This window comes from Excalfactoria chinensis, chromosome 2 (genome assembly GCF_039878825.1).
Source record: "Excalfactoria chinensis isolate bCotChi1 chromosome 2, bCotChi1.hap2, whole genome shotgun sequence".
Taxonomy (NCBI): Eukaryota; Metazoa; Chordata; class Aves; order Galliformes; family Phasianidae; genus Excalfactoria; species Excalfactoria chinensis.
Window position 1 is genome coordinate 114,294,588 of NC_092826.1, and position 26,464 is coordinate 114,321,051.

Sequence of the window (26,464 nt, forward strand, 5' to 3'; positions counted from 1 at the left end):
CTGCAATTATCAGTGTATGAAATAGCTGTGATGAGATGTCATGGAAAGATGAGAACCCTTGTGTGGTTTTAGTTTGTTTCTTAATTGGCGTGCATTTGAAATATTTTCTTCAATATTATATCCTCTCTCTCCCATTAGGAGTGCCTCTTCCCATAGCAAAATATGTATGAAAAGTGCAAAACCTCTACATTTGCTAGGGAGCTTGGGTACATATGGCACTGGAAAATACTTTTACACCTACCCCAGGAAAGATCAGATAAGATGCTGCACTTTAAAATACATCTACATTCATCCATCTATACATGTATGCATCATAAATATAAAGTAAAATATCATGTGATAGTTTTGAATAAACTATTCAATGCTTCCCTGGGAAATTGGTCAAAATTATGTTATTTGCAAAGATATTTAACACCAAGGTCCATAAAGCACTGGAAAAAATTATGGTAGAGAGCCAGTTTGCAGTAGTGAGAAGATCAACTATGTAATCCAGTAGCTTTTTCCTATCTGTAAATTATATGATTCATATACCATACAAAGATAATCAATGACTTCATTTATTTATTTATTTAAGTACAGTAAAACTCATATTTCTTGACATCCACAGCATCTTACAAAAACTCTCTTTTAAATTTCCAGAAAGATTGAGAAATCTGAGAGTCACTATTCGTTCTAAAGTTGCAATAAAAGCAAATAAACGATTTAGATTTAAGTACCATTTCACAACGACTGTATCACACTTCTAAATATTATACTTTCTGATGTGTTTACATTTGACTGAGGTCCAATACAACTTGCTGTATGCCCAGACCAAGGTGAAATAGTGAAGCCATACATTTAAAAAAAATAAAAATAGAAAATGGTACACAACAGGTATTTAAGCTCAATTTGAGCTGTGAATCTACAGGTCAAGTTAGAACAATAAATGACGCATCATCATATCAGTGAAAATTTCTGAATTGACCTGGATTTTTTCCCAGCCTAACTTGGGATAACTATTAAAGTGACAAAAATTAACATTGGCACCTTGAGTTGCACATTTACCCTACAAGAAAGCTGTCCTGAGCTGAATTCAGGGCACCTACAATCCAAAGAATAAAGACAAGGCCTCAGTTACTGACACCTGCTTCAACAAGGTGTGCAGAGTAAGATGTTCCTGGCAGCCCAAATGCAAATCCTTCCTGAGAAACACTAGCAGGTAATGCAGTGCGTGACTCCACTACTCACCCCTTACAGCAGTAAGCAGCAGATGACCCTGCAGCAATACGTAATCCCAGCAATTGCTTTCTGCTTTCCATAAGGAATAGAAAAGCCATACTGCGGAACTACAGTCTTTCCTATGGGCCAGACAGAGCAACCAAGCTATGTACAGGTTACCCCTACTAGTTATTCCTGAGCACAGCCAGCTAGGCTTTGAGGAACTTTGGGTTGTCAGTTGAGGTACACCCCCATCACCAAAAATAAGAATCTGATATCCACTTCTGTGGGCTGATTCTTTCAAAACTATGAATAACTCTTACTGACAACAGTGGCTTAATCCTATTTGTAGAGTGATAATAGAGTTTCTTAGCACAATGACTGGCATTATGCTGGGTTGGAGTAGCAAGGCAGGTGATGTCTTGCGCTGTCTCTTATATAACAGCATGGAAGAGTGCACAAATCCAGCCCTTAGGCTGTTGAAAAGAAAGGTATCTTCTGCTCAGTATTTTATAAATTCTTAATAAAATAGTAGAACCAATATACAGCAGTCATACACTCATCAAATGCAATGTGGGGAAAGGGAAGGAGAGAGGAAAGAATATTTATGGCTTGCTTCCTGTATCTGGTTTGCTGAACAGCAGATTTACATCAAACCTTTGTTCAGTGGAGATTTATGCCAAGATTTACATACATATAGAAAGTGAAAATACTTTCACCAAATGTGGGAACAATGCTCATTTTTAGATGCATATTTATTTACATTGAACTATCTAGGGACTTGACCCAGCAAAACACTTCAGCATAAAGTTAGCTCTATGCACTTTAATGGAGGCTTACATGTGCTTACAGTGAAACACTTAGCTTAAGTGCTCAACTCAAGGCTTATATATTTCAAAAAAATTTTAAATGACAGATTTCAAGTAAAATATGCTAAAAGAGATAATACAAAAGCAGATTTTATAAAAATATTTCCAACCTGCAAGCAACCTTCCTCCCATCATCCCAAATCTGCAGGGACATCCTCATCTCAGCCACTGCTAGACAGAATCCTCAAATCTATCTCTTTTATTATATCCAGATTTATAATCAAACTCCAAATGATCAAAGCAACCTGATCTCTAGAGGGAGTGCAGCAATGTATTTTATTTATTTATTAATCACAGCTCTTCTGTTAATTTTTCCTAGAAAAACAAGATTTAAAGCATACCTAGAAGACGTGACTAGAGCTTTCTAGCTAATAGTCATACTTCTGGCTTCTTGGGAGAACGTGACATAAAAGACAAAAGCCTAACAGATATATCACTCTAAGCATGCTCTGCCAGCTCTACACCTCACCTAGATGGAAACTTTAACAGGAAAATCCACAAACTGTCTCCTCTCATAGCACCAGTCTTCTATCAGTGATTCAGCCCAGTCAGAATCCGAGCAACTCCATCTACAGAAGAATCTGTTAACCCGTGACAGTCTGAAAACTCACAGCAAGAAATGCTTAACTGTATTACAGGAGGCAAGTTGCCTAAATTAACCAGGTAGCTAAGCATCAGGAATGCTCCCACTCATTAAGATTTGCCATGTGCTTCTTAAGGTACAGGCAATTTTCTCTTCCCTCCATCATAGTCACAGAATAAGAGTTAAGGATTTAAAACACTTGTGTTTCTCTAGAACTGAGGTACTACACAATTCTTGTTACTGTTTTCTTCCTTTCTGCTTCAGGTACAGCAGTTGGTACCCCTGCAACACAAGCAATTTAGGACTACTTAATATTAATGGTGCATGTACAGATGTTCGTTGTGCATCAAACCAAGACACTCATCGGTCTGCAGTATTGTTACTCTAGGAAATCTAGATTTTATCAGCTTTAGGGACAGATACTGAAAACAGACAGTGTCTACAAGGTAAAATACACTGTAGCATCCTTACAGTTCGTTTAGTCAATGTGTAAAGTCTACTTGCCAGCAGACAGGACTGGAGCAGCTCATTGCTCACAGTAGATGACCCTGCAGAAAAGCAACAGCATAAACACAACAAAGTACTTGTTTTCCGCCCTTTTCATGTTTACATCTCAAAGAGTTTCTCAGTGAAGAGGTAATTCAAGAGGTTTCCATAGTCAGTCTAAGGTCACTGATTTAAGGCTTCCTTTTGCAAACTCCTTAAAGAAACCTATGATGGAGCTCCATAGACTACCCTTTGAAATCTGTAAACAACACTGGCACCAAAGGAGCTTGATCCTGTGACTCTACCACCACAGTGGGAAAAAGCTCTGCCACAAATGTCTTCAGCCTAAGAAATAGGTATTTTCCACTGATTCAAAACTGACCAGACACAAAGGAAGAAACACCCGGTGTTTATTCATTCACGATGTATATATGCTGATGGGCTTGTTCTGAACACCTGACATTTCAACTTTGCTACCAGTGTATTATTTATAACTCCAGAGCATTTGTCAAGCTTTGGGCATCCTGAAAATAGGGACTACATAAGCACAGGAAAGGAGGTAATGCCAATAACTATGTACTTAGAAGGCCCTGAAGAGCCATAATACCGTTCTGGCCAATTTAAATATTCATTCTTTCCTTGTTAACATAAAGCCTCTCCACGTTTAGTTTCTCAATTAAACAGGAGGTGAAGTGGTTTACATAGCAGTGTTTTAGTGAGATGGAATCTAATTACAGTTAATCTCCCAATATGCAATAGGGTGGCTTCCCAACAATTAATAAAAAGCAATGGTTAGGAATGATGACAGCACTGCTTCCAAAATGAACTTAAGATAAAATGCAGGAATGTATAATTACCACATTAAAAACCTGCATTGAGAGGTATTCATTTCTCAGGCAAGAATAGGTAGAACAAATTATGATTATAATATATCTCTCATTCTGGAGGAAAGGAAAGCTTACTGTACACATTTCTTACAGACCTATCTTGCACTGGTGCTTAGGAAGCAGAATAGGGCTGTTCTCTTATCAAGAATCTAGGTGCTATGGTGTCAGCTGTACGCACAAAAAGATAATAGCATATGGAGACAGAGGAACTAAAATATTGATATTTCATTTTTTAATCCTACCGAGGACCTGTGGTTCTTCAGATTTTTCTACTATGTGACAGATACAGAGACAACTTCTTGCCATCATAAATTAATATGATTTGGGAGCGAACACCTAAAAGCACTCAGGGTTTGACCTTGTGTGTCTGAATTTTTAGGAGTCTCCATAGGACTCCAAAACATAATTGTATTATGCTGACAGACAGTACTTATAATACTCTGGAGGATCTGCCTGATCTTTGGAAGCGTATTTCTATCCCAACTAAAACAGAGCATTAAGCAAAAGATAGTCAGTCTTTGTACTTAATATTCACAGCTTTCCTAGATTCAGCCCCTGAGAACCAGCAGTGACTGTATTAATAGCAATTTTCTCCCACCACTTTAGAAGAAGCCACATCAAACTTCTACTTGACAGTTCAGGTTAGGACAGTGCACGCTAAGCTACAGGGCACAGAAGAGCAGAGGTACTACAATGAAATGACACTGCATTTTCCCAAGCCTGACAAAATGACTTTAATGCCGTTGAAAGAGCACTTGAACAGTCTCCTCCTTCTTGTTATCTAACACAATTTGAGTTGAAGAAGAAAACAAGAAAGTCAAAGACTGATACAAGTCCCTTCTCTCTCCAGAAGAAGGGTAATAAGAAAAGACTGCCATGCCTAATAATGCAAATGTCAGTAATTAACAGCTCAGTAAAAATTGCCTATGATTTCCACACAAATCTTACCATCTGCCTGCAATAAAAACCATGGAGTGTATCTCTGACAGAAGTGGAAGTCACATGAAGGAGATGTAAGCAGAAGCAATTCAGCAAATTAAAGGATCTTGTATGTCAAGATAAAGGGAGCATTTTCCCTTAAAATAAAAAATAAAAATAAAGAAGTCCTTTAACTTAGACATTTTTGAACTTATTCCCTGATATTAATAAATGAGTTCCTTTTAAAAAGTGGTGCGAATCCATAAATACTTACAACTTCTGAGCATAATATTTTAGACATGTGACTCTGTTTAAACAAGAATAGTTTAAAAAGAGATTTCAGCAGAGAATTCTTGAGAACCAGCAAAAAGATGTGAAGATGCACACAGGCTGGCCACCTTCCCCACCCAGCTTGACTGGGAAACCAATGCTTGGTGTGCACAGTGAGGTTTTAGTTGTGGGAGACTGCAGGGGCAGCCTGTTTGGGAAGAGGCATGGGGCTGCCCTGTGCTGGGTCCAGATGGTTCCAGACAGCTCCACAGTAGACCCAAATGCAGGCCAAAGCTGAGCCCAGCAGTCAAGTTGGTGACACATCTATGAAGAAATATGCAAGACAGAAACAATAATATATACAAGAAATGGCAGAAAACACCAGCTAGAAAGGAGGGAATGAGTTACAAACAGCAGAGGGAACACCAGGCTCAAAGGAAGAGCAGTTCTGTGGCAGATTGATTTCTTCCTTTAAATTGTAATAAATATAACTGCCCTCTCTGCTGCTACATCATTAGAACTCCACTGTGCTAAGGAATATCAGGACACATTCAAAGTGGACAGGAGATAATCCACTAATTTTATACATTTGTGTGCTCGTTTTTGTCTGGGATAGGGTTAATCTTCTTTGTGGTAGCTATTGCTGTGTTATATTTTGGATCTGTGATATAAAACAGTGCTGAGAAGTCAGTTATGATTTAGTTACTGCTGACCAGTGCTCATACAGCATCAAGGTCTTTTCTGTTTGTCACACCGCCCTGCTTGTGAGCAGGCTGCGGGTGCACAAAGTCCTGGGAAGGGACACAGTCAGGAGAGCTGACCCCAGCTGACCAGAGGGATATTTCACACCATGTGATGCCTTGCTCAGCATTACAAGCTGGATGAAAGGAGGAGGGAGACAGGAGGGGGATGTTCGGAGTTATGGCATTTGTCTTCCCAAGTAACCGTTATGCATGAAGAAGCCTTGCTTTCCTGGAAACAGCTGAACATCTGCCTGCTGATAGGGAGTAGTGAATGAATTCTTTATTTTGCTTTGCTTGCACATGCAGCTTTTCCTTTACCCATGAGACTGCCTTCACTTAAAGCCACAAATGTTTGCAGGTTTACCCTCCCAATTCTCCCTCCTCTTACACTGGAAGGAATGATTGAGTGCCAGTGTGGGGCTTCTCTGCATACCAGGCTTAAACTATCACAGACTTTTCTTGGGGCTCAAGGGGCTTAAGACCACAAGTCTTCACCGGCACATGCTAGATTGGATTTATAGTTGCTCTGCTGCTGACAGGCTCCTGCGCCTGCCTTGGGGCTCACTCACTTTAATATATATTAGTCTAGTGCTTGCAGGGGGCTCTACTTCTTGTCGGACTCTAATGTGCCTGGGAACATTTCCGTGGCCACATACGTGGACGGGTAATGGCCAAGGCTTGGCTGCTGGTCCTGTGATACTGCATTGGACAGACTGCAACTCCATTGAGAAGCTGAGTCAAAGGGACTGAGAGCTGTGGGTAAGTCCATGAGGGAGCAGGTACACCTCAGTGTTATCTGTGACTGGGGATAAGCCTACACCAGAGCGGGTATATCTTAAAGCGGCTGTGGCTGTGGATGTTGAAGCTGGCACATCCCTGAAGAGAATGTGCACCACAGATAAATTCACACTGGAATAAGTGTACCCTAAAGTAGCCCATGAGTAAGGCAGGTAGAGATATACCTCTGAAGAGATGGACAGTGGCCAACAGATAACGCTGCACCAGTGCAGGTACTTGCCAGAGGGACTGTAAGCCTTGGACATAGGCATGCTGTAGCACTGGCAAGGAATGGAGTAACATTAAACCTGATCCAAAGGGATCAGTGATGGAGAATGTAGTGGATATACATTTAAGTAACATAATCCACACTTTGAATTGCTTGTTATGTGAACATATATAGCAAGAACAATCTGAGCACAAAGTGCTGCCCTCAACTTGAACAGAGACTTGGGTGCTTTGGCAGCAGAATCCGTCCTCTGGTTCTGTTTTTGCAACATCACTTCTTATACAGCCAAAAGAGAAAGCATCTTCATTTTTTTGTATTCAGATTCATGGTTGCTTTCCTTTGAAATTTGTAAATTGTCTCCTATGAAAGTAATGCGAAACACCAGCTGGGTTTTTAAGTCTGGGAACACATACCAACAACTAACATAAACATTACCAATAGGGATTTCAGTATCCTAACTTCTAGAAAAATAGTACAAATACTTTAAAAAAGGGGATGCAAAAGGAGTTGAGCAATAGGGATCAATTCTTGTGGGATCAGATTCCTCAGGACAGGATTTTAAACATTACGATGTATTGTTCCAGATAGATGCATAATTTCATAGAATAAAATAAAAAATTAAAAAATCCACATCCCAAATTCAACTGGGCAACAATAAATTTGGGATGCAAGTGTTACAGTCATTGATGCAAAGATTCCTGAAGTAATAAATGAAGGCCAACAGATTAAATATCACAGAAAGTAATCTTCAGTCCACTTCTGTCCTCTTAGTAACCTTTCTGCAACACAGCAGTTTTTGCGCTTGTGAAGAAGTCAAATCTCTTGATGCCATTGCAGCAGCCAAAAAAAAAATCAAGTCATATAAATCCATAAATTGGTCACCGCTGCATTTCCTTCTTGACAGAGATGGAGTCCTTCAGATCTGCATGTGAAGATGGTTTGAAATTACCCTATCCCAAAGCACACATAAGCTCCTGTTTTGTAATGCATTGTGAGTTTTGGCACAGTTGATTCCACAACAAAATCATTTAAATTCTTTTGCAATTCTGATGCAGTTATTAATGCAGCAGTTGACTAGAAGAATATCTACAAGCAGTGTAGAAAATAGAAAGGAAGATAATGACTAGTCTGAAATGCTAACAACAGAAAAGCACTAGAAACAATCCATTGTAAAATAACTTCTTTCCTCAAGGCTAGGCACATTTAGACTACAAACCCAATTATGGAAAAATACTGCACAATACTCAAAGAGAAATTTTCAGGCATGGGGAATTCTTTGCTGATACTGTGCTACATAATCTTTCCCTTTTTTTCTTTCCCCTGCTGAAGTAACCAATACACTGAAAACAATATATTTAACACTGTCAAATTTTCCAAACTATGAACCTTCCTCAAATTTATTGGCCAAAAGAAAATCAGAAGAGTTAAACTTTGATGAGATATAGTAGCAGTTAACAGACAAAATGCAAATACCTTCCTCTTCCTATACATTCCATTCCAATCAGCAACAGTGTGGTGCGTTCTGGGAAGGGAGGCAAGGAATTAAAATACAACTAAAGGTTGATCAAAATCCTACAGGCAAAAACAGGCTTCAAGTGGCAACATAAATAAAATCTTCTTTCTTTCCTTCCTTTCCTCTTTTCTTTCCTTTCCTCTTTTCTTTGCTAGGTTTCCACACATCTTATTCTGATGATGTAATAAGCAGCTGGCATAACAGCTAAAAGCAGAATGCCTCTTTCCTGTATTCTGCCCTCGTTCCTCACTTCAGTACAGTGAGGAAATTCACTTTAACGACAACTAAGCAGTACCAGATCCCATACATATAAAATGGACACAGCTCTCACTGCATTCCCCAGGGGCTAGCTTTTCTCTCCAGCTGGGTCCCTTAGCAGTTCTGCTGTTCCAACATGATATATTAATGAGATCCAGTACCTACAATTTCTGGGGACTTAGAATTTACATGCTAAGCATCACCATTCTACTGTCTGACAAGGCCATTTAAGATATCCCTGAAGAAAATGGCTTTGCTTCTTTTTTCATTTTTTTCCCCAACACTTCTCAACCAAAAGCAATATATTACTTCTTAGCAGAAAGGATAAAATGAACATTTTGCAAAAAAACTTCTTGTTGCAGTATTTGCCAAGAACAGCCAAGGTCTGGTTAAGTTAAGCGTGCGTGCAAACACTAGAAATGACAAAACAGCACTTGAGAAAGGTACATCACAAGTCCACAGGTTTTCTATATCGTGCAGCACTTGCATGTAGGTAAGAATATAAACACAAAAAATACCACATGTGGTTTTTATGAGCTTGGGGGGGGGGGGGGGGGGGGGTTGTTGTTTGTTTTGTTTGCCTTCTCTTAAAATAATAATAAAAAAAGGCCCACTGTGTTGCTTCAGTTATTCGAGGAAGGGCTGAGGATTCTGCAGAGCTAGTAGCACCCTGCCAGAAGGAAAAGCCCTGTTTCTCACTGAAGAAGAAAAGACAAGGTTGATAAAACAGGTATTGACACCAGAGTATGCCAAGGGAGAGGAAAGACGCACTGAGTCTTGCCATTCCTCTTTGTGATTCCTAAGAAGTCTGTGCAAGCTGCAGCAACCTTTATCACTGTGTAGGTCACAAGAAAGGGAAACTATGGAGGGAAATTAAGACAGGAGAGCAGAGAAAGAACAGCAACTTGCGTTTAGATTCTTGGAAAGGGAGAAATCACCGCAAAACATTGTCAGAAATAAGTCAAGCCAGTTTCTACTGTTATTATTGAATTAACTGCTAGGTTAAGGCCTTGTCTAAACACAACAGTTATGCCAGTTTAATTCAAATCAATTAAAAAACTCATTAAAGTTACACAGGTGCAAAGCTCTTTGCAGACAATCTTGTGCCAGTTTATAACTAGCTAAAGTGATTTGCATGTATCCACAAAAGGTCGCACCTGCTTAAATAAATTGATTTTTTTTAATTATTTTAATTTCATGACATTTTATCTAAATGTAGAGTCTGATACATAGCTATTTTTAAATGCACTGAAGTTGAGGTTCTCAAGGATAATTATTATGCAGTGGTATTGTGTTTTCTTTCATTTAAACACTACCATACATTTTTAAACAATGATCATCCAGGGATTTCAGTGATGAGCTCAGTGGAATCAGGCATCTTCCAGCACGTTGAGTTATACTCTGCTCTACAGTTCAGGAAGCACTATTTCATCTGCTTATAAAGCTATCTTCAAAATCTTAACGCTAAACTCACTTACCTGTTCATCCACGGGACCAAAAAGTTGGAAGGACTGTTTAAGATTTGCTTATTACCTTAAATCCGCTATCTATCGGTTTCTAAACTAAGCTACCTATTACTGTTAATGAACACTGCAGAACTGTTGCCAATGAAGTTTGGCAAAAGGCACGAATTGTTCCCTCCAACCACGAGTTTGTATTTCTGATTAATAATTTACTAGATGGATGTGTCTGGTTTCTTCTGTCTTAATTCTGTCTGACATCCTTACAACAGCAGGCGGCATGTCAGCAACACATGGTAGCCGTGTTGAGGGGTCAGGAGCTCTCATATGATGTTTTCCTGTATACAGATCTACAACTTTGAAGATGCTTCAGTTTGTACAGTCGTAACACAACCTTCCACACTTGGCATTACCTTCCTAACAATTCCATTATTGAGGAAGCTTGAAAAATAAATGAGATTCTCCTCCTCCTCCCTTCCCCCCGACCCCCAGCTTTAGGCATTTGGATATTTTTTTACATGCTCAGAATAGGAAACTGATTTTCTGTATGCAAAATGGTTCATAATCAATACGCAAAGTCAACGCCTTGACCACTAATTTCTATGCTTTCATGGTTACTTTGTTTTCAAAAAAAGCCATCACCAGACACAATGGAACAAGTTAAACCAAATTACCTTCAAACAAACAAACAAACAAAATAGAAGAAAACAAGAATTAAGAACGGTGGGAAAAGAATATATGGAATAATAGAACAGCTTAGGTTGGAAGGGACCTTAAAGCCCAACCAGTTCCAACCCCCTACCATGGGCAGGGCTGCCACCCACCAGATCAGGCTGCCCAGGGCCCCATCCAGCCTGGACTTGAGCACTCCAAGGATGGGGCACCACAGTTTCTCTGGCAGCCTTTTTCCTCTGAGTAAAGAATTTCTTCCTGACCAATAATCTAATCTTCCCCTCTTTTAGTTTAGAGACATTCCCCCTTGTCCTGTCACTACTACACTCTGTAAAAAATTGGTCCTCTTCCTGCTTATAAGCTCCCTTCAAATACTGAAAGGCTGCAGTGAGGTCTCCCTGCACAGTGTTCTCTTCTCCAGGCTGAACAGCCCCAGCTCCCACAGTCTTTCCTCATGGGAGGGGTCCTCCAGCCCTCTGGTCATCTTTTCATACCTCCTCTGGACCTACTCTAATAGCTCCATCATGTCACAGGGCAATGGGGAAGGACAAATTTCAAGCAGAGGTGGAATGCAGTCGTTCAGTAGGCATGGTTCGCATCTCCTCCACAAAAGTGTTTTCCATTTCTGTCATGGCAGCGTAGTGCCAAAATGACTGACTCCTTCCATCCAGCCGTATGACTATGAATTTCCATTTGAGTGCAGCTGTTTAATCAGACGTACTGTAAGACTACTAAACCTTATTTCGCACAACATTCTGACAATGTATTTACAGAAACATTAATAAAAGCTTGTACTAGAACTGCGCTTTTGCTACCACTAAATTTTGTTATCCACTCTCTCATGTACTCAACGGTACAGACTTTCGAACAGTTTGAAAATGAATAGGAAACAATATCGTTTGTTACCAAGGACAAAGAAACACTTTACCATTAGTCAGCATTCAAATAAATCAAGTTCTGTCGGAGCCTGTCTAGGCTCAAAAAAATTGTCAGTATAGTCAGAATGATATAAGCTCCCTGCTGGAAGTTAAAAGTTATAGCACTGAAATTTAAAGTGAATGCCACGTAACTTCACCAATACCACGTTCCACAATGACTTTTAAATAAAGCAGATTCTTAATCAAGAAAAGTTAACACTGATAGTAAATTTTGCACTGAAAGTTTTGGTATTTAATTTTTTTTTCAGTGCATCATCGGTCAGTTTTGCCTTCTTAGTACCCAGACTCTTGGGTGCAGGGGGAGAAAAGACAAAGATATTCTACATACAGCACCACATAGAGCTTCTCCTCTACTGCATCATTAACCTTGAATTGCTGTTACCAAAGATAGGATCCACCTATGAGAATGGAAATACCACAAGTCATCTCAGAAGAGCAGACCAGGACTAAGCCTGTTGTACAACCAGTCAATGCATCTGCAGGAACAATGGATAACTGTGAATTTCTAGCCATTTTTGCTCCTCGTTCGCGACCCAATTAAAGAAAAAAATATATCTATTTCACTAGAAATGCCAGTTGAGCAGCTCATTAAAAACACAGACCATGCTAGGAAAGGGGCAAACGTCTAACTTAATTTCTCTTGAATCTATTATTGACCTATTTTAACTAGAGTAGAAAAGAACAACGTATTAACAGAAAAATAAAACACGCACAGCTTTTCAAGAGCCAGATTCAGCAAAATTGAACCCCATCATTTTACAGAAGCTTCCTTAAACCTCATACAGGGGTTGCCCCAAAAGTAACACCTCCTATTTTATGGTGTTGGCCCACAATGTCAAGGGTGGATGTTGATGGGATGGCAGGAGAGGTTGAGCCTTTCCACCAGTATTCCATTACATGTTGTTGCCGTGTGACAGATGGCAGCAGAGGGGCAGTACAACAGAATGGTGTGTGATAGAGAAGTGCATATGGATTCAAGGGGTGACATTACGAGGACCAAGCAGTGGCTATGAGCACAGCGAGGCGTTGGGTGTTGCATTTCAGTAGGGCTGACACTGACAAGCGCAATGTGCAGGCCCCTGTTCATCTGTGTTGAAAAATAACGCCTTGTAGCCGAGCATTTGCTCTTTCACTGCACCCTTCGTATCTGCTGTAACTCCCACGGAGATAAACAGGAGGCTTTACTTTCCGAGCGACCCACACTTTACTGTACCTAGCAGTATCCCTGCCTTCAAATCAGTCACAGCCCCCACCACCAGCAGCACCCGGCAGGGGCCGGCAGAGCCGCAGAAGCAGCGGCAGCCGCAGCTCCTGCCCCGCCACGGGCACGCCCCCAGCCCGCGAACTGCGGCTCCCGGCAGCCTCCGCGGCGAGGGCGCACAGGACGCCAAGAGCCGCACCGACCCACGCGCGCTTTAGCGCTGCTGGCGGTGACGCTCTACTCTCTCTCTGTGACTCCCTCCTATTGGATCGCAGCACCGCCACTCAGAGCCCTCCCTTTCCCGATCCGCCAATGCCCGGCCACCGAGAGTCGTCTCCCCTCCGCGCGCGCTGCCACGCCTTCCCCTTCGCCACTCCGATTGGCCGCCGGGCCTCGCCCCGCCCCTTTTAAATACCTGTCGCTTCGTGACAGGCTACCACCGACTTCCGGTTAGCAGGGCGGCCGTGGCGATTGGCCCGCCCCTCCCCCCGGTGCCCGCCTTCTCCCGCAGCCCCGCCCCCGCCCCCGTAGCTCCTCCCGCGCCGGAGGGCGGCAATGTCAAACCGCCCGCGAGCCGCCAGACGCCAGCCCGCGCGCGCCCGCCTCTTGCGTCCACGCGCACGCGCGGGGCCTTAGCGCCGCTCAGGAGGCGGCCGCGCGCCCTCAGCTCCTCCCCGCTCCGTCGTCACCGCCCGCCCCTGGGCTGCCGAGGGCGGCGGCGGGAGGCAGAGCCCGACTCCGGCGAGGCGGCGGGCGGCGGCGGGCGACCCGCGAGGAGCGCGGCGGCAGCAGCGGGGCTGGCTCTGCCCCTTCCCTCCCACCCCCCGCCCTTCCCTTCCCCCGCCCCTCCCCTCCTCCCCGCACGCGCCGGGCGGAGCGGCCGCGAGGGAGCCCCGGGCGCAACATGGCGGAGCACTCGGCCCCCGACAGCAAGCACAAGCCCGGCGCCGCCGCCAACTCCGTGGCGCCGCTCAACAGCCGCGGCGGGCCGGGGGGCGGCCTGTCGGGGGGCCTGTCGCAGCCGGCGGGCTGGCAGTCGCTGCTTTCCTTCACCATCCTCTTCCTGGCCTGGCTGGCCGGCTTCAGCTCGCGCCTCTTCGCCGTCATCCGCTTCGAGAGCATCATCCACGAGTTCGACCCCTGGTGAGCGCCCACGGGGGGGGGGGGCGGAAGGAGCGGGCGCCGCCGAGCGGGCGCTGGGAGCCGCGGGGTCCCGGCAGCGCCGCCCCGTCCGGACGCGGCGGCCGCGAGAGGCGAGCAGGGAGCGAGGGAGGAAGGGAGGGAGCGGGGCGTCGTGCGCGGGGCTCCGTCCTTCCCCGGCGCTCCGTCCTTCCCCGGCGCTCCCTCCTTTCCCGGCTTAGTCGGGGCGCGGTGGGAGTGACAGCGGCGTGCGAGGACGTGCCCGCGTCCCGGCCGCGCTTAGCCGCAACTTTGCGTGCGGCGGGGGGCTCCGGGTAGCGAGCGCCGTCTCTTCCATTGAACGTCCTGTCTCGTCGGGCTGCTGCCACGCGAAGGAGGGAGGTGCTTTGTTTTGAAATCCGCGTTACGATCATCGAAACCAAACGCTGTTGCTGCGGCCAGACCCCTCGTGCAAAGCGTGCGGACCGCTGTGGTAGTCCAAAAGCACAACTTCCTCTTTTCTGTGTGTGTGTGTGTGCGTGTGTTGGTGTGTGTTTTTTCTTCTCCCCCGTCTCTCATGTAATCCATTCAGAAACCGTGGCACAGAACAGGCGGAGGGAACAAGGAATCGCTTTGTTTTTAAGCGTTGCACGAAGCAATCCGTGCTTTGTGAGCTGAAAGCCAAATATCTGCAGAGCGCCGAGCAGTCGCCCAAAATTTAAGTGCCCTTCTGCAAACGCGGAAGGGAGGAATGCAAACTCTTAATTAATAAAGTGAACAGCAGGGAGCACAGCTCCATGCAGCTGCAGCGAGCATATAACCCCAGGGTCACGTCCTGGGGAGCAGCTTTTAAAACTCTTCCGATTGAAATCTAAGCAAAAAAAATCGGTGGCGGAGGAAACTTGATACAAATGACGTCTTTGCACAACTTTATCTGGTTGCTGTAATCAGAAGGCTCATCCTTGGATGAATGGAAGTTGCACAGCGTTGGGTTGTGTAACTCTCATCGCTAAGCCTTGAAGGACATTAGGAATGTGCCAGGAGAGCTCGGTTTGTGGCCCCAGTGATGGCTGTGAAGATAACCTGCAGTGTGGCGGGATGCACAGTCATCTTCCTGCGCGTGCAAACAGGGCACCGCTGCTGTGCTGTTGCACGGAGCTCTGCTCGTAGGGAGCAGCAAAGTTGACAGAACTCAGTGGTTTTAGTGCAGGTCTGTGGGAAGCAGAGAGATGTTGAGAGCTATGCTAGTGTCATGTTGCTGCATGCCAGGAACAGTGGAGGCAAACGCACTTAAGTTAATTAGTAGGAAAGAGAACCTAAAATGGTAGAAACTGGGGGGGAAAAGAAGTGTTCTCTATTGCACTGGTGATATGAGAAAGCAAATAGCAGTTGTTCCCAAATACTGCCGTGTGCTGAGGAATTAGTGGTTTTTTTCACAGTTATAAGGGTCTTACAAACCTGAATCTGATGTGGGAAAAGCGCTTATGAAAAGAGATTAGCAGTGCCCTATTTTTATTTTCTTTAACCACTTCTTTAGCAAGTTGTGCAGGTGAGCAGCTTTCTGTTTCCCTTTAGGCATCAATGAAACAGTTCCATGTTATTTCCCATTCCTTTGGCTTTTGCTGTCAAGCCTGTATAGGGCGTAAGCATCTGTTCCGTGTTATTTGTTTTGTGATGAGAGAAAGCTGTGGTCTGCGTGGTAAAACCAGGAGCATTAAGCGAATCTGTTAGTCTTTGGAATGGAAAACACCATTTTCCCCTGTGAACATAAGAAACATAGGGAATTGAGGGTGGAAGCAAAGGGAGGCTTGCTTTGGGTTATCAGCAAATTAATTGGATCAAAATGCTCTGTTATCTCTAGCATCTGCTTCCAGTTAGGTTTCTGCTGGTGAGTTTTCTATTGGAAGGTCTGGAGTGCTCTGTACAACTTGCTCCTGAGCCTTTCTTCAGGTGTCATTTCTTCCAGAAATGGCTCAAATGTATAGGCAGCCCAGTGCAGTACAGAGGGCAGCATTTGCTTTTGATCTCCACTACAATCCACAGCGCTCATTTGAGGGAAAACAAGCTGGTATTTTGTTGTCATCGTGCTGTCCTACAAACTTGTGGCCTGATTATCATTACTGGGATAACTGTTTTCTTTCACGCTGCATACCTCTTTCAAATAGTATTGCCACTCTATTTCCCATGCTTTGTTTACTTGCCATGCTTGAGCTGGTTCAGAGACCACAAAAAACATGTGTAATTTCTGTCAACTCCTCGGCTGGGAGCTGATGCGTGGAGTCAGTCAGCACTGACTGGGAGCTGTTCTTGGCTATTGGAAAAGCCAGCAACACTTCAGAATTTTGTTATCAGACCAAGAACTCAAGCCTTGAGCAGTGGTTCCAGTGTACGCTGGGGTGGGCAGGTTTCCTGCCTAAGGTTTGGTTCATGGTTTGGCTGGTGTGGCAGCTGGGTGAACCAAGAGCATCATTTCTGTGCTACACGCTTGTGAGTGTGCACTGAGGTGTGTTCATGAAAGTACAGCTGTGCTTAGCCCAGCTGTCCAGCTTCTTCCTTCCTTCTTTCTGGTGTTGCCTTATGTGCCACAATGGCTGCCCAACCAAGGCAGCCAGACATACAGAATACCAGAACGGGACTGCTTCACCCCTTACCTGCTGCTTTGCATCCACTGTGCAGCCCCAGCCTGCTCCTATACTGTGTCACGTAGCCACTCACATCACACGTACTCATAATAACCTATAAGCTGAGTGTGTATACATAGATAAGTCTACCAGTGCATTAGTAGTAGTCACGCACTGGTACTGCTACTGACTAAAGCAGGAACAACCTTTAGTGCACTGGTAGTCTTCAGTGAGTGCTATCAAAACAGCGCCATTCATTCTGTTTGCACAGCTCTCACCACTGTCACATGTGAGAAAAGTATCTGAATCATTAATCATATCCCACGGCATTAAGTCAAACTTTTGTCTTTCCTGAGAATTTTAACAGCTTTCTAAACAGTAGATTTGGAAACTCGGATACGACAGGAGTAAAAGAGCTGGCTGAAACTGGAATGCGGAAACTCTTGTGCCTGGGCATGAGACCCCTTCACGTGTGCCGTGCAGCACCAGCATGATCTTGTCAGCCAGGTTTGCCTGCTGCATCCAGGCACGTTGTGTCCTACTGTCCCGCCAGCCCTGGGTGCAGCAAGCTTGTGCGCATCTTTACCTCTTCCAACTTGGCACCATTGTTCAGTTCAAACCACCTGCTGTCATCAGGGTGGCTGTTGTTTATCATACACCACACAATTGTGCTAGGGGGAAGTGGGGTTTGTATACACAGTAACAGTCTACTTTCTCATCACTGATACCATCAGCTGCTGTTAGTGGACTCTGTTGACTGGCAATAAATTGGCAAAAATAAGGGTAAGGCCAGTGTGATGACATTGCAGAGGTAGACCGGTTGAGGGGAAATTAGGATTTTACCTTGAGCACAGACACAAATGTTTCCCTTGGCTCAAACCCTGTACGCTTGATGGATTCTTGAGAAGTTATGAACTTTTTATTAATGGAAACATAAGTTAACATGTTTAACTAAAATATGAAGGCTTCGTTAAAATCCAGGGTGTGACTCTAGTCACCATGGAAAGTGTATAGAGTTGATGGAACCCTGGAGTTTCTGTTAATGTACCGATTTCATCCAGAGAGAGCAAGGCTGTAGGTTTGCACTGCAGTTTGCTGATCTGATACTTTTTGGAGTAAGGAGTTCTCCTGTCGATCACATAGACTGACCTATAGTGCAGTCCTGCTTTTTCCTTTGTGCGTGCTGTAAAGCACTCACAATGAGTTGATTTAGTGAGGGAAATTGTCCAAATACTGTAGCATTTTAGTTCTCCAAACCTGCCCACAATCAATTTTTATATTGCACTTCAGTCTCTTTATTTTTGAGGAAGAACATGAGCGTTAGGAGAGAACACAAATAGCAACTGACTTTACAGGATAAAATCAGGTTGAGTGATAGGATAGAGGTGTGTATGTGTAGAAACAGCATGTGAGGAGTGGATGTGTGTTTCCACACAAGAGTGACGAAAGAAGGGTAGGTAGCAGTGAATGAGGGTACCTTAAACAAGTGTTCATAAGGGGGAAAAATTAAGTAAGGAGAATGATGTTGTATTTATATAGTACGTAAGCTCAATTAACGGAGTTCTGTCTGTAGGCTATGAGTGGATGTGGCCTACCCAGGTAATTCATCTGCCCGTTGCTTACCTGCTAGTGGCTTCTCTTGCTGGGCAACTGCACGGCAAATTACACAGTAAGTGTGTTGTTCTTGAATGGTGGCAGGTATTCATCTCCAAACTGCTGCCATTCTGCAGGCTCTTACCCCATCCCATTATCTTATGAAAAGCAAGCATGCGAATGCAGATCTGTTTGGGAAACCTTTCCCACCCACTTTAACATTCTTTTCCCAACCACCTCCTTTTGTTTATAATCTTTGACAACGTCCAGACCTTGGGAAAACATTTGGTTGCAATCCAGTTTGAATATTATTGAATTGATATATTGGCTTGATTTTGAGATGCTGGAAAACGTCAAGAAATTAATCCTAAAAATTTATATGTTTTCTTCATTTACGAGCCTTTTGATTCTATGAAATGAGAAATATTCTGTTTCCATTTGAAAGGAATATATTTCAAAACTCTGTCAGCATAAGATGGCCTTTGGATTTTAGTGCTTTCTTTCCAGGGACTTGTACAGCCTTTCCATGTTCAGATACTTGGCCATTTGGAAGCAGCCTTTTCAAGAAGGTTGATATGGTACCAAGTCAAGAAGATGTGAAACTGAGTGTATTTGGCTTTTCTACTGCTTAGGAAATTGCAGGAGGTGTTAAGTATTAGAAATTTAATGGAAGGAGTACAGTCTGACAAAGACGTGTTGGACAAAGTTGCAAGAGTAACAGAGAGATGCTGAGTGGGGAGACTCAAATTTTGTCAGGCTATAGGCCAAAGAAGTTAAAAGCAGTTCCTCTTGTGGTTTCAAAGTGTCTGCCATTCACATAAGAATCAAAGTTTTGATCCATTTCTCCTGTTGTTATTTATCACATTTACTGTTTGTATCGTTTCTTTCTTCAATAGCTCAACTTTTACTAGGGGAGAAAGTTTCACATGCTTGCAATAATGGGGTTATGGATGAGAAGGTAAGAGGAACAGCGTTGGTAAAACGCAGAGAGTGTGTGCAGAGAGACCATCTTTACAGCATCTCCTAGAAGAGATGGGAGATGAGACAGAGTGCTTGCAGAGTACCCTCCCTTCTATTGATTTGTGGAATGAAACTTGAAAAGCAAAATGTATAGGGATTGTTTTGTAGGCTGGGTTGAACTGAACCAACAAGTTTAGCTTTTAATACTGTGATTTTAAAAAAAAATAGTCTTCAAAAATGCTTTAGCAAGTCAAGTGTTATTGAGTGACTGCTATGATGAAAATCCTTGAATGGACTTCTCTTAGCAGCTATTCTATTATTTGAGCAGCTTAATATGTTCTGTTTTTTGAACAGAAAGTTGATTTCATTACAGAAGGTCAAGGATGGCTTTTAAAGGTTTTCTTTTGCTTCCTGTTGTAATTCCAACAGCCCCTGGTTTTGGCACCAAGTAATCCTAATTCTCGTGTTTTAAATCTGACTCGGGTTGAATTTGAGGTGGGGATTTGTGAGGGCAGGTTTAGGCGGCAAAGTTAGCAGGCGAATCTGAAATCCCATAGGTACTTAAAAATGGGTTGGGGGTAGATGTGTTTGAATGTCTTTGCTGTTCCACGAGCATCTCTCCTGATGCAGACAGGTTCTTTCCTGTTTAATGGATGTCTGTGAACGTGCTGCGGAAAGTTTCCTGCTTAATTCTTGAGAATTCTGTTCTTGCAAGCACTTTGAGGTACATTCATACTGACATGTAGCGCCAGTCCTGAGGGCTTCCTTCTACTGTGCTGAGTTGGCAAAGCTGCTGCTTTTGCAACCTGTACTCTGTAGCAGGGCATGCACGGATTTTTTTATTACTATTGTAAAGTCCTTCAGCGAAACTTCTAGCCATCAGATTTACCACGTGCTTGGAGAATGAAGTGAACTTGGGACGGGTAAGAAGTGGGACTGTTGCTGTAGTCTTTCTGTGTTCTGTATCTGCAGCATGTCCAACAGACTCATTTTCAGCCATGTGACTGAGCAGAGCTTGTGATCTTTATCTGAACTGTTGCTGGGAATCAAACTGAGATGGTTTTAATGTTAGTAGCTGATAGGTCTGGGTTTGAGAAGTACCACTACACAGACCCTAACATTACACCTCACCTTACAGAAGCTGGAACAGCTGAAGGAATTAGTTTATGGCCATGGATACAAACAGGACAGTTCAGCTTCCTTATTTCTCAACTTAGGCAGCTTTCCCTGGGTAAAAGCTCCTTTGGCACATGGAAAATTGAGTTCTTCCTACACTTCACAATTCCTGCTATTAAGTGAGGCAATATCCCTGTGCTTTAGCAGAAGAAATGGTCTCTTTTCATCAAGAAGTAACGGGATACTTGGGCATGAGAGCTTCACAGAGCAGAAAGTGGCATTTAAAGTGTATATTTGGTGTGGGAGACCCAAGTCCAGTGTCAGATCTTACTTTTTAAAGAGCTTGTCTAATAGAAATGACTGGAGTATGTGAACTGTGATGAGAATTATTCCTGGGTGTTACTCATACCATGTTCTACAGCATTTTATTTACACAGTTCAAGTTAGTTTGTTAGTTAAAGTGCTTTTCAGAGTTCTGTTCAGCTGATAATCCATGGAGATAGAATTGCAGTACACCTTTGCAAAAAGGTTCCTCACTGAAAACCAACAAACAAAACCCTCAGGAAACAGTATTGCCACCAGGGATTTGAGTTCAGTTTGTGGATTTTTGGTGCTGTTCTTAACGGAATCACTGCTTTACATAGAATTATTTGCATTTGCTCAGAAAAGTGGCTCGCCGAACGCATCTTATTCATGGGTACTATCTATCCTGTTTGAATGGTAAATGAATTCTGAAGAAAGGAAAAATAGCGTGTCGTTATGTCATTTTACGCTGTTCTTGCATATGTGGCTGGGCAACCTACATTATGTGACTTTTTTTTAGTCCCCACTGAATTGCCAATCCTTTCTATATTTTTTTTCAATTATTATTCTGTAAATTGCAGCTTACTTCTTGCTTAGCTCTAAGAAATATGTTGTTCTGTTGTCTTTGTTGTTCTGGTTTTTATTCAGTCTTCACAATAGAGGGATATTTGTGGGAAAAAGGTGTGAGAAGCACCCGTTTGATTACTGAGTTGATCGGAAAGACCACGTTTTGGGCCGAACACTTGCCTGCTACAAGCAGAGGATTTGAAAATACAGCAATGCGTTTTGTTGAGTCAGAAGCAAAACAACAAAACAAGCCTACTTGTCCTAAATACCTTTCTGCATGTCTTCTGCACCAGCTCTTATTTTTGTCTCTTGCCTGTCTTGAATGTGCTTCCTTCCTATTCTAAATCTATCACAAACTCACTGGGAAGTTCAGCTGAATAACTTGGAATTTTGTAAATATTGTTTCAAGTGCTTATCTTGGAAAAGACAGTTTCATTTTCACAACTGAAACATTTTAAGTTTATCATTTGGCTATTAAAGGCCTTCCAAAGTGCCTTTTATTTTTTCCTTTGGCAGTAGATAAAATGCCTTAAAGTTGCAATTCTTCTCATTTAGAAAGTCGGTGAAACAAAATTGGAGCTTTGGCATTATATTGATGTTAACAGTGGAAGTAAATGGGTATCTCTTTGGCTTGCTTTACTGTAGAATAAGGATCATTAAAGCCAATGCAGTGTTTGAGTTTTTTAAAAAGCTGTGTAATGCTACAGTGCTCTATTTTATCTTATACAGGTAATACTTATCTTATACAGGAATGATTTATCCAACCTCAAATGTCTGAAGCAATAATTGAAAAAAGCTGCTGTGTATGTCTCACAATTTATTCTGCACTGCAACAGTTTTAATCTTTCGTTTGCCAAGTAGAAAATAGATTTTGACACTGAAGAGACTAAGTTAAATATTTGTGACAGTGTCTTAATTTGTGATGTCTCAGGTCAGTGTCAGTCTACTGCTGGTAATGACAAATGTAAATGTTCTGCTATGGCTAAACATGTTTAGGAGCCAAAGAACCTGTAGTGCTTTAATCTTGTAATGTGCTGCTATTTACCAATGTTTCTTGCCTCTTCCTAAAGAAAAGCCCAATTTTTTTTTACTGGGAGAGGTTTAGATGGCCCTGTTAGCTTCTAAGCAAGTGGAGTGCCTGTAGTTGCCATCATCTGTTGGACATTTCTTAGGATAATTTTCTAGCATACTAATAAAGCAACTGACAGAAATCTGATAAACACAGGTGTCAGGGAATGTGGCTGGATGCAGGAAGAAAGAAACTGCCCTTTCCAGTGGCAGTGAGCTGCTGTATTGTCACATCTGCTGTCCTCATTTGGCCACAGGTATCCATGTGTTCTGTGAACAACAAGCAGTTTATTCAGGGGTGACCATAGTTCCTCCTAAAGCTCTTTGACTGTGCTGTTTAAATGTTCCACCAGAAATGAGGTTGCTGTTGGTTGACTGGTTATGTGGGATGTTGAACCACCTAGATCTGAGCCCCTTTTCCGAATTAGCATGGCCAGCTCTAGTCACTCTTCTAATTTAAATGCATGTTTGTGGAGAGTTGGGAGGGCATCCTGTCTGGTGGGGATTGAAGTGTGGAAAGGCCTGGAGCAGGCCAACTTAATTCATCTCTGGAGAGTGAGTGAGGAGATGATTTAGTATTATGTGACCTCAGATCCATCTCCTGAGAATTTCTGCTAGGTCCTTCCCAGCAACTTTTACATATCCCCTGCTGTATTCCTCCTTTCTTCCCTGCCTGAACCACAGCTGATCCTCCTGTTTTAGTATCCCCCCTACCCTATTCTGTTTCATGTGCATGTTCGTTTTACCTTTACCCAGTTTACAGGGCAGTGTGGGAGAAGGGCAAGACGTGGCACTTCAAGTCGGGGGCTGTCACTTAATAAAGTGGCATTAGAAGTTAAACCCTGCTCTCTTACTGTTCAGTAATATAGGACAGAAGGGATATAACTAGCAAATAGTACATTGCTGTAGCCAGCCTGTCAAGGAGTTGATGTATTTTGGAACATGCTCCTGGGCATATGATAGAAAGATGGGTACAAGCTGAATATTTCTGTGACAACATTTGTGCTAGGAAGGCATCACAGCTTCGGAGAGTATCTGAAAGAGAGGAACACAGTTGAATAAGTTAATAGTTACAATATAGTAAGACAAAAAAATACTAGAAATCAGTTGTGTAATGAGACAACAAACATGCAACTTCAATTTTCACATAGTACATGGCAGGGATTTAATATTAATTATAAATACTCTCTTAACTGCTAAGCAGTATGGTCACTGTGGTACACTTAATCTGAAATGCTTCTGTGAGGTTACCTAATAAAAAGCAAATTGTGTTTTATTGTCATACTTACGTGATTCTTTTGTGTAGTCTTTAAAGAAATATTAGTATGCGTTAGGTGCAGCTTTTAACATGTTGAACAAAATTCAGTGAAAACTTGCATTTTTGTTTTGATTTAGACTTACTGGAAGCAATATGAAAGATGTGAAATAGATGTAGGGGAGAAGTAATTTTTACTTCTTCTTGCCATACTTCTGACAATAAATCTGACAGTGAATGTGGATCAGGAATGCAAAATACACTTTGAAAGATAAAACCCTGTCTGTCTATTGCAGGGAAGGATAAAGACCACTTTCTGTCATCATTTCTTGGTCTTTGCTTATTTTATCGGTGACCTCCTGTTCCCACACCGATTTCCTTCAGCATGAGAATATCTGTGTAGTCACTCTGCTAACAGCTGGAATGGTTTCTGCCCTCATCTAGAGGCTGCCATCCTTTATGTCGGTTTGTGTTAATGGATTATGGGAGTGCTTCTAATCTTCCTCAGGAAAAAAAATAAGGTGAAATAGTTTAAATTATCTTTAGAGTGGTATGCTTTTAGATGTAATTCAAGCTAATTATCTGATTTGGGCACTGGAGCAGATTAAGAGCACTTCTGCACAACTTTTAACTAGCAAAGCTCAACTGAAGGATGGCTGCCACAGTTAAATTTGGGTGTGTAATTAGTACAAGGCATTCTAGAGTTGTGCATCTCCTTTTTACCGTTCTTTGCTCGTTTGTGGTTTGGACTACGTTCATGCCTTTTTCCTTTCAGGTTGTTCAATTAGGGCATAATTCAATTTATCTATGTGTTTCTCCAGATTTAAGACATACAGTTGAGTTTGGTCAGCCGGCAGCTATGTCTATCTGCATAATGCAGCAGTTGATTACTGATGTCAAGTTACTGAAGGGATCAGCAGAATTTAAGCAGACATGTACAGAGTTAAATAAAATTAGGTTTCTTACTCCGACCTTAGTCACTGGACTGAAGTTGTTCAAGGTAGAGAGACAGTCTGCTTCTTCTCTGACTCTCTTATCCACTCTAAAACATTAATTTTATTTTCACAGTATCCCCTGTAGTAGTCAATAAGACAATATTGCAACAGATAGAGCTGAACAGGTGTGCTATGAAAGGTCCAGCTTCTTGAACAAAACAGAGCCTAAAGCCAGAAAGGACAGCTGAAAAAAAGCATAGGGAATTCAGGTAACTAAGAATTCACTGTGGTAGGAGGAATAGCAGATGTATTAAGAGATGTACTAAAGAGTGCATTTTTAGGGAATAGCCTCTAATTTTGAAGCTATTAATCAGCCTTTGTCATATTAAAAGCCTGCTTTGTCTGGAAGAACATCCTTAAACATGTTGTTGAATTTGGTGCAAAGCTTTCAGAGCTTCATGATGCAAGGGTAATGCATTACAAAGTAACCCGGTACTGCTCAGGGGGAAAATAAACAAAACTCTAGTGCCTTTCTAGTTTTGAGAGCTGGTGGTGTATTGAGCAGAGAAGTGAAGCCTCTTAAGCAGGTGTTACTGTCAGAGCATCACTGTCAGTATTGATATCAGTCATAGCTTGCTATCTGCAGTGAAGTATTTGTCCAGTAGAGAAGAAGAAACACATTCAAATGTGCCCTGCAGTAATTTTGAATGATTCTGTTTAAATAATCATGAAAACCTTTTGGGAATTTTGACAGTCTGAGGAAAAAATGGAATCATCACTTTCTTATTAGGTTTAAAATCTTTGAAATGCTATGAAAGGCAGGCTTCTCTGGCAAAGTATAACTTCTGGTGTTGTTAAAACTAACTTTGCTTAATAATTTGCCTTTAGACATGGAATAATTGAAAAGCAAGACAGAAAAAAAGGTCATGAAAAAGCTTTATAGGCATCAGAGGAAGCGTCTGAAACTGTAGACAGACATCCACCCGCTACAGCGATGATGGGATGCATATTGTGGCTTCAGATGTAGTATATTGTGTGAAAAGTATAAGGAGTGGTCATGGCATGCCTTAAAAAGCTTGCAGTTATTTAGCAAAAATATTGAAGATGCCCTGGGCTCTCTGAAAACAGTAGGCTGTATGCTCCCTTTAGCATTTTGTATCATTAAGCTACTGACAGCATGCAGTTCCTAATGTTAGCACTTGCTAAGCGCAATGTGCTGTTGGAAGCAGTCAAAATACCATACCAAGAAGTAGCTGTAGAAGTACTGTAATCTTTTTCAAACACTTCAGGAAAGTTCTGATTCTTAATGGTCATTTTTTAATGCGTGTTCTATACACATTCTGGTACTCGGGATTTGCACTGAGCGTGGTTGAATGTTGCACTTGAAAAATACTAGCTGTCCTTCTGGCTACGTTGTCTGGTTTTGTTTCTGCTTAGGCTGTTTGCTGTTCTTCCCCATCAGGGATTAGTCGAATGATACTACAGAGAGGAGGAGCTAAGTTGCTAAGCTGCATTCCAGCAACAGGGAGGGAAAAAAAAGACAAATAACTTCTTCCTTAATCTTTTCTGAACTTACATGGCCATATCACTGCAGAACTTCATCCTGCCATTTTATTGCATCACTAAATCAAATGTGAGTGTTGTAAGCGACAACTTGCAGGATGTGTATTTCTCTTTTGCAGTGGCTCTATTTGCAACAAAAACTGCAGAGATCAGTTGTGTCTCTAAATGTGGGGCACTCTTGAGAACTTTCACCAAATACTTGGTATTATTTGAAGCTTAACTCAGAATACAAAGAATAATCACAAATTCATATCTTCTGAGATAAAATCATAAAGACTTAAACATTAAAAAACAAAATCCTCCTTAACCCCTACAGAAAGGATAAAATTATGACATTATCAAACTCTGCTGTAGTCAAAGCTA

The 26,464-nt window shown here is 42.4% G+C and overlaps 1 protein-coding gene across 1 annotated transcript in view; it reads left to right on the forward strand.

The window, feature by feature from the left end:
* Positions 1-13,590: 13,590 nt before the first annotated feature.
* The window catches only part of STT3B (STT3 oligosaccharyltransferase complex catalytic subunit B), a 49,312-nt gene continuing 36,438 nt past the window's right edge, over positions 13,591-26,464 (forward strand). Inside the window, exon 1 of the mRNA XM_072328733.1 lies at positions 13,591-14,144. Coding sequence (XP_072184834.1) covers positions 13,906-14,144 — 239 coding nt within the window. The 5' untranslated portion in view covers positions 13,591-13,905. The remainder of the gene's footprint in view (positions 14,145-26,464) is intronic.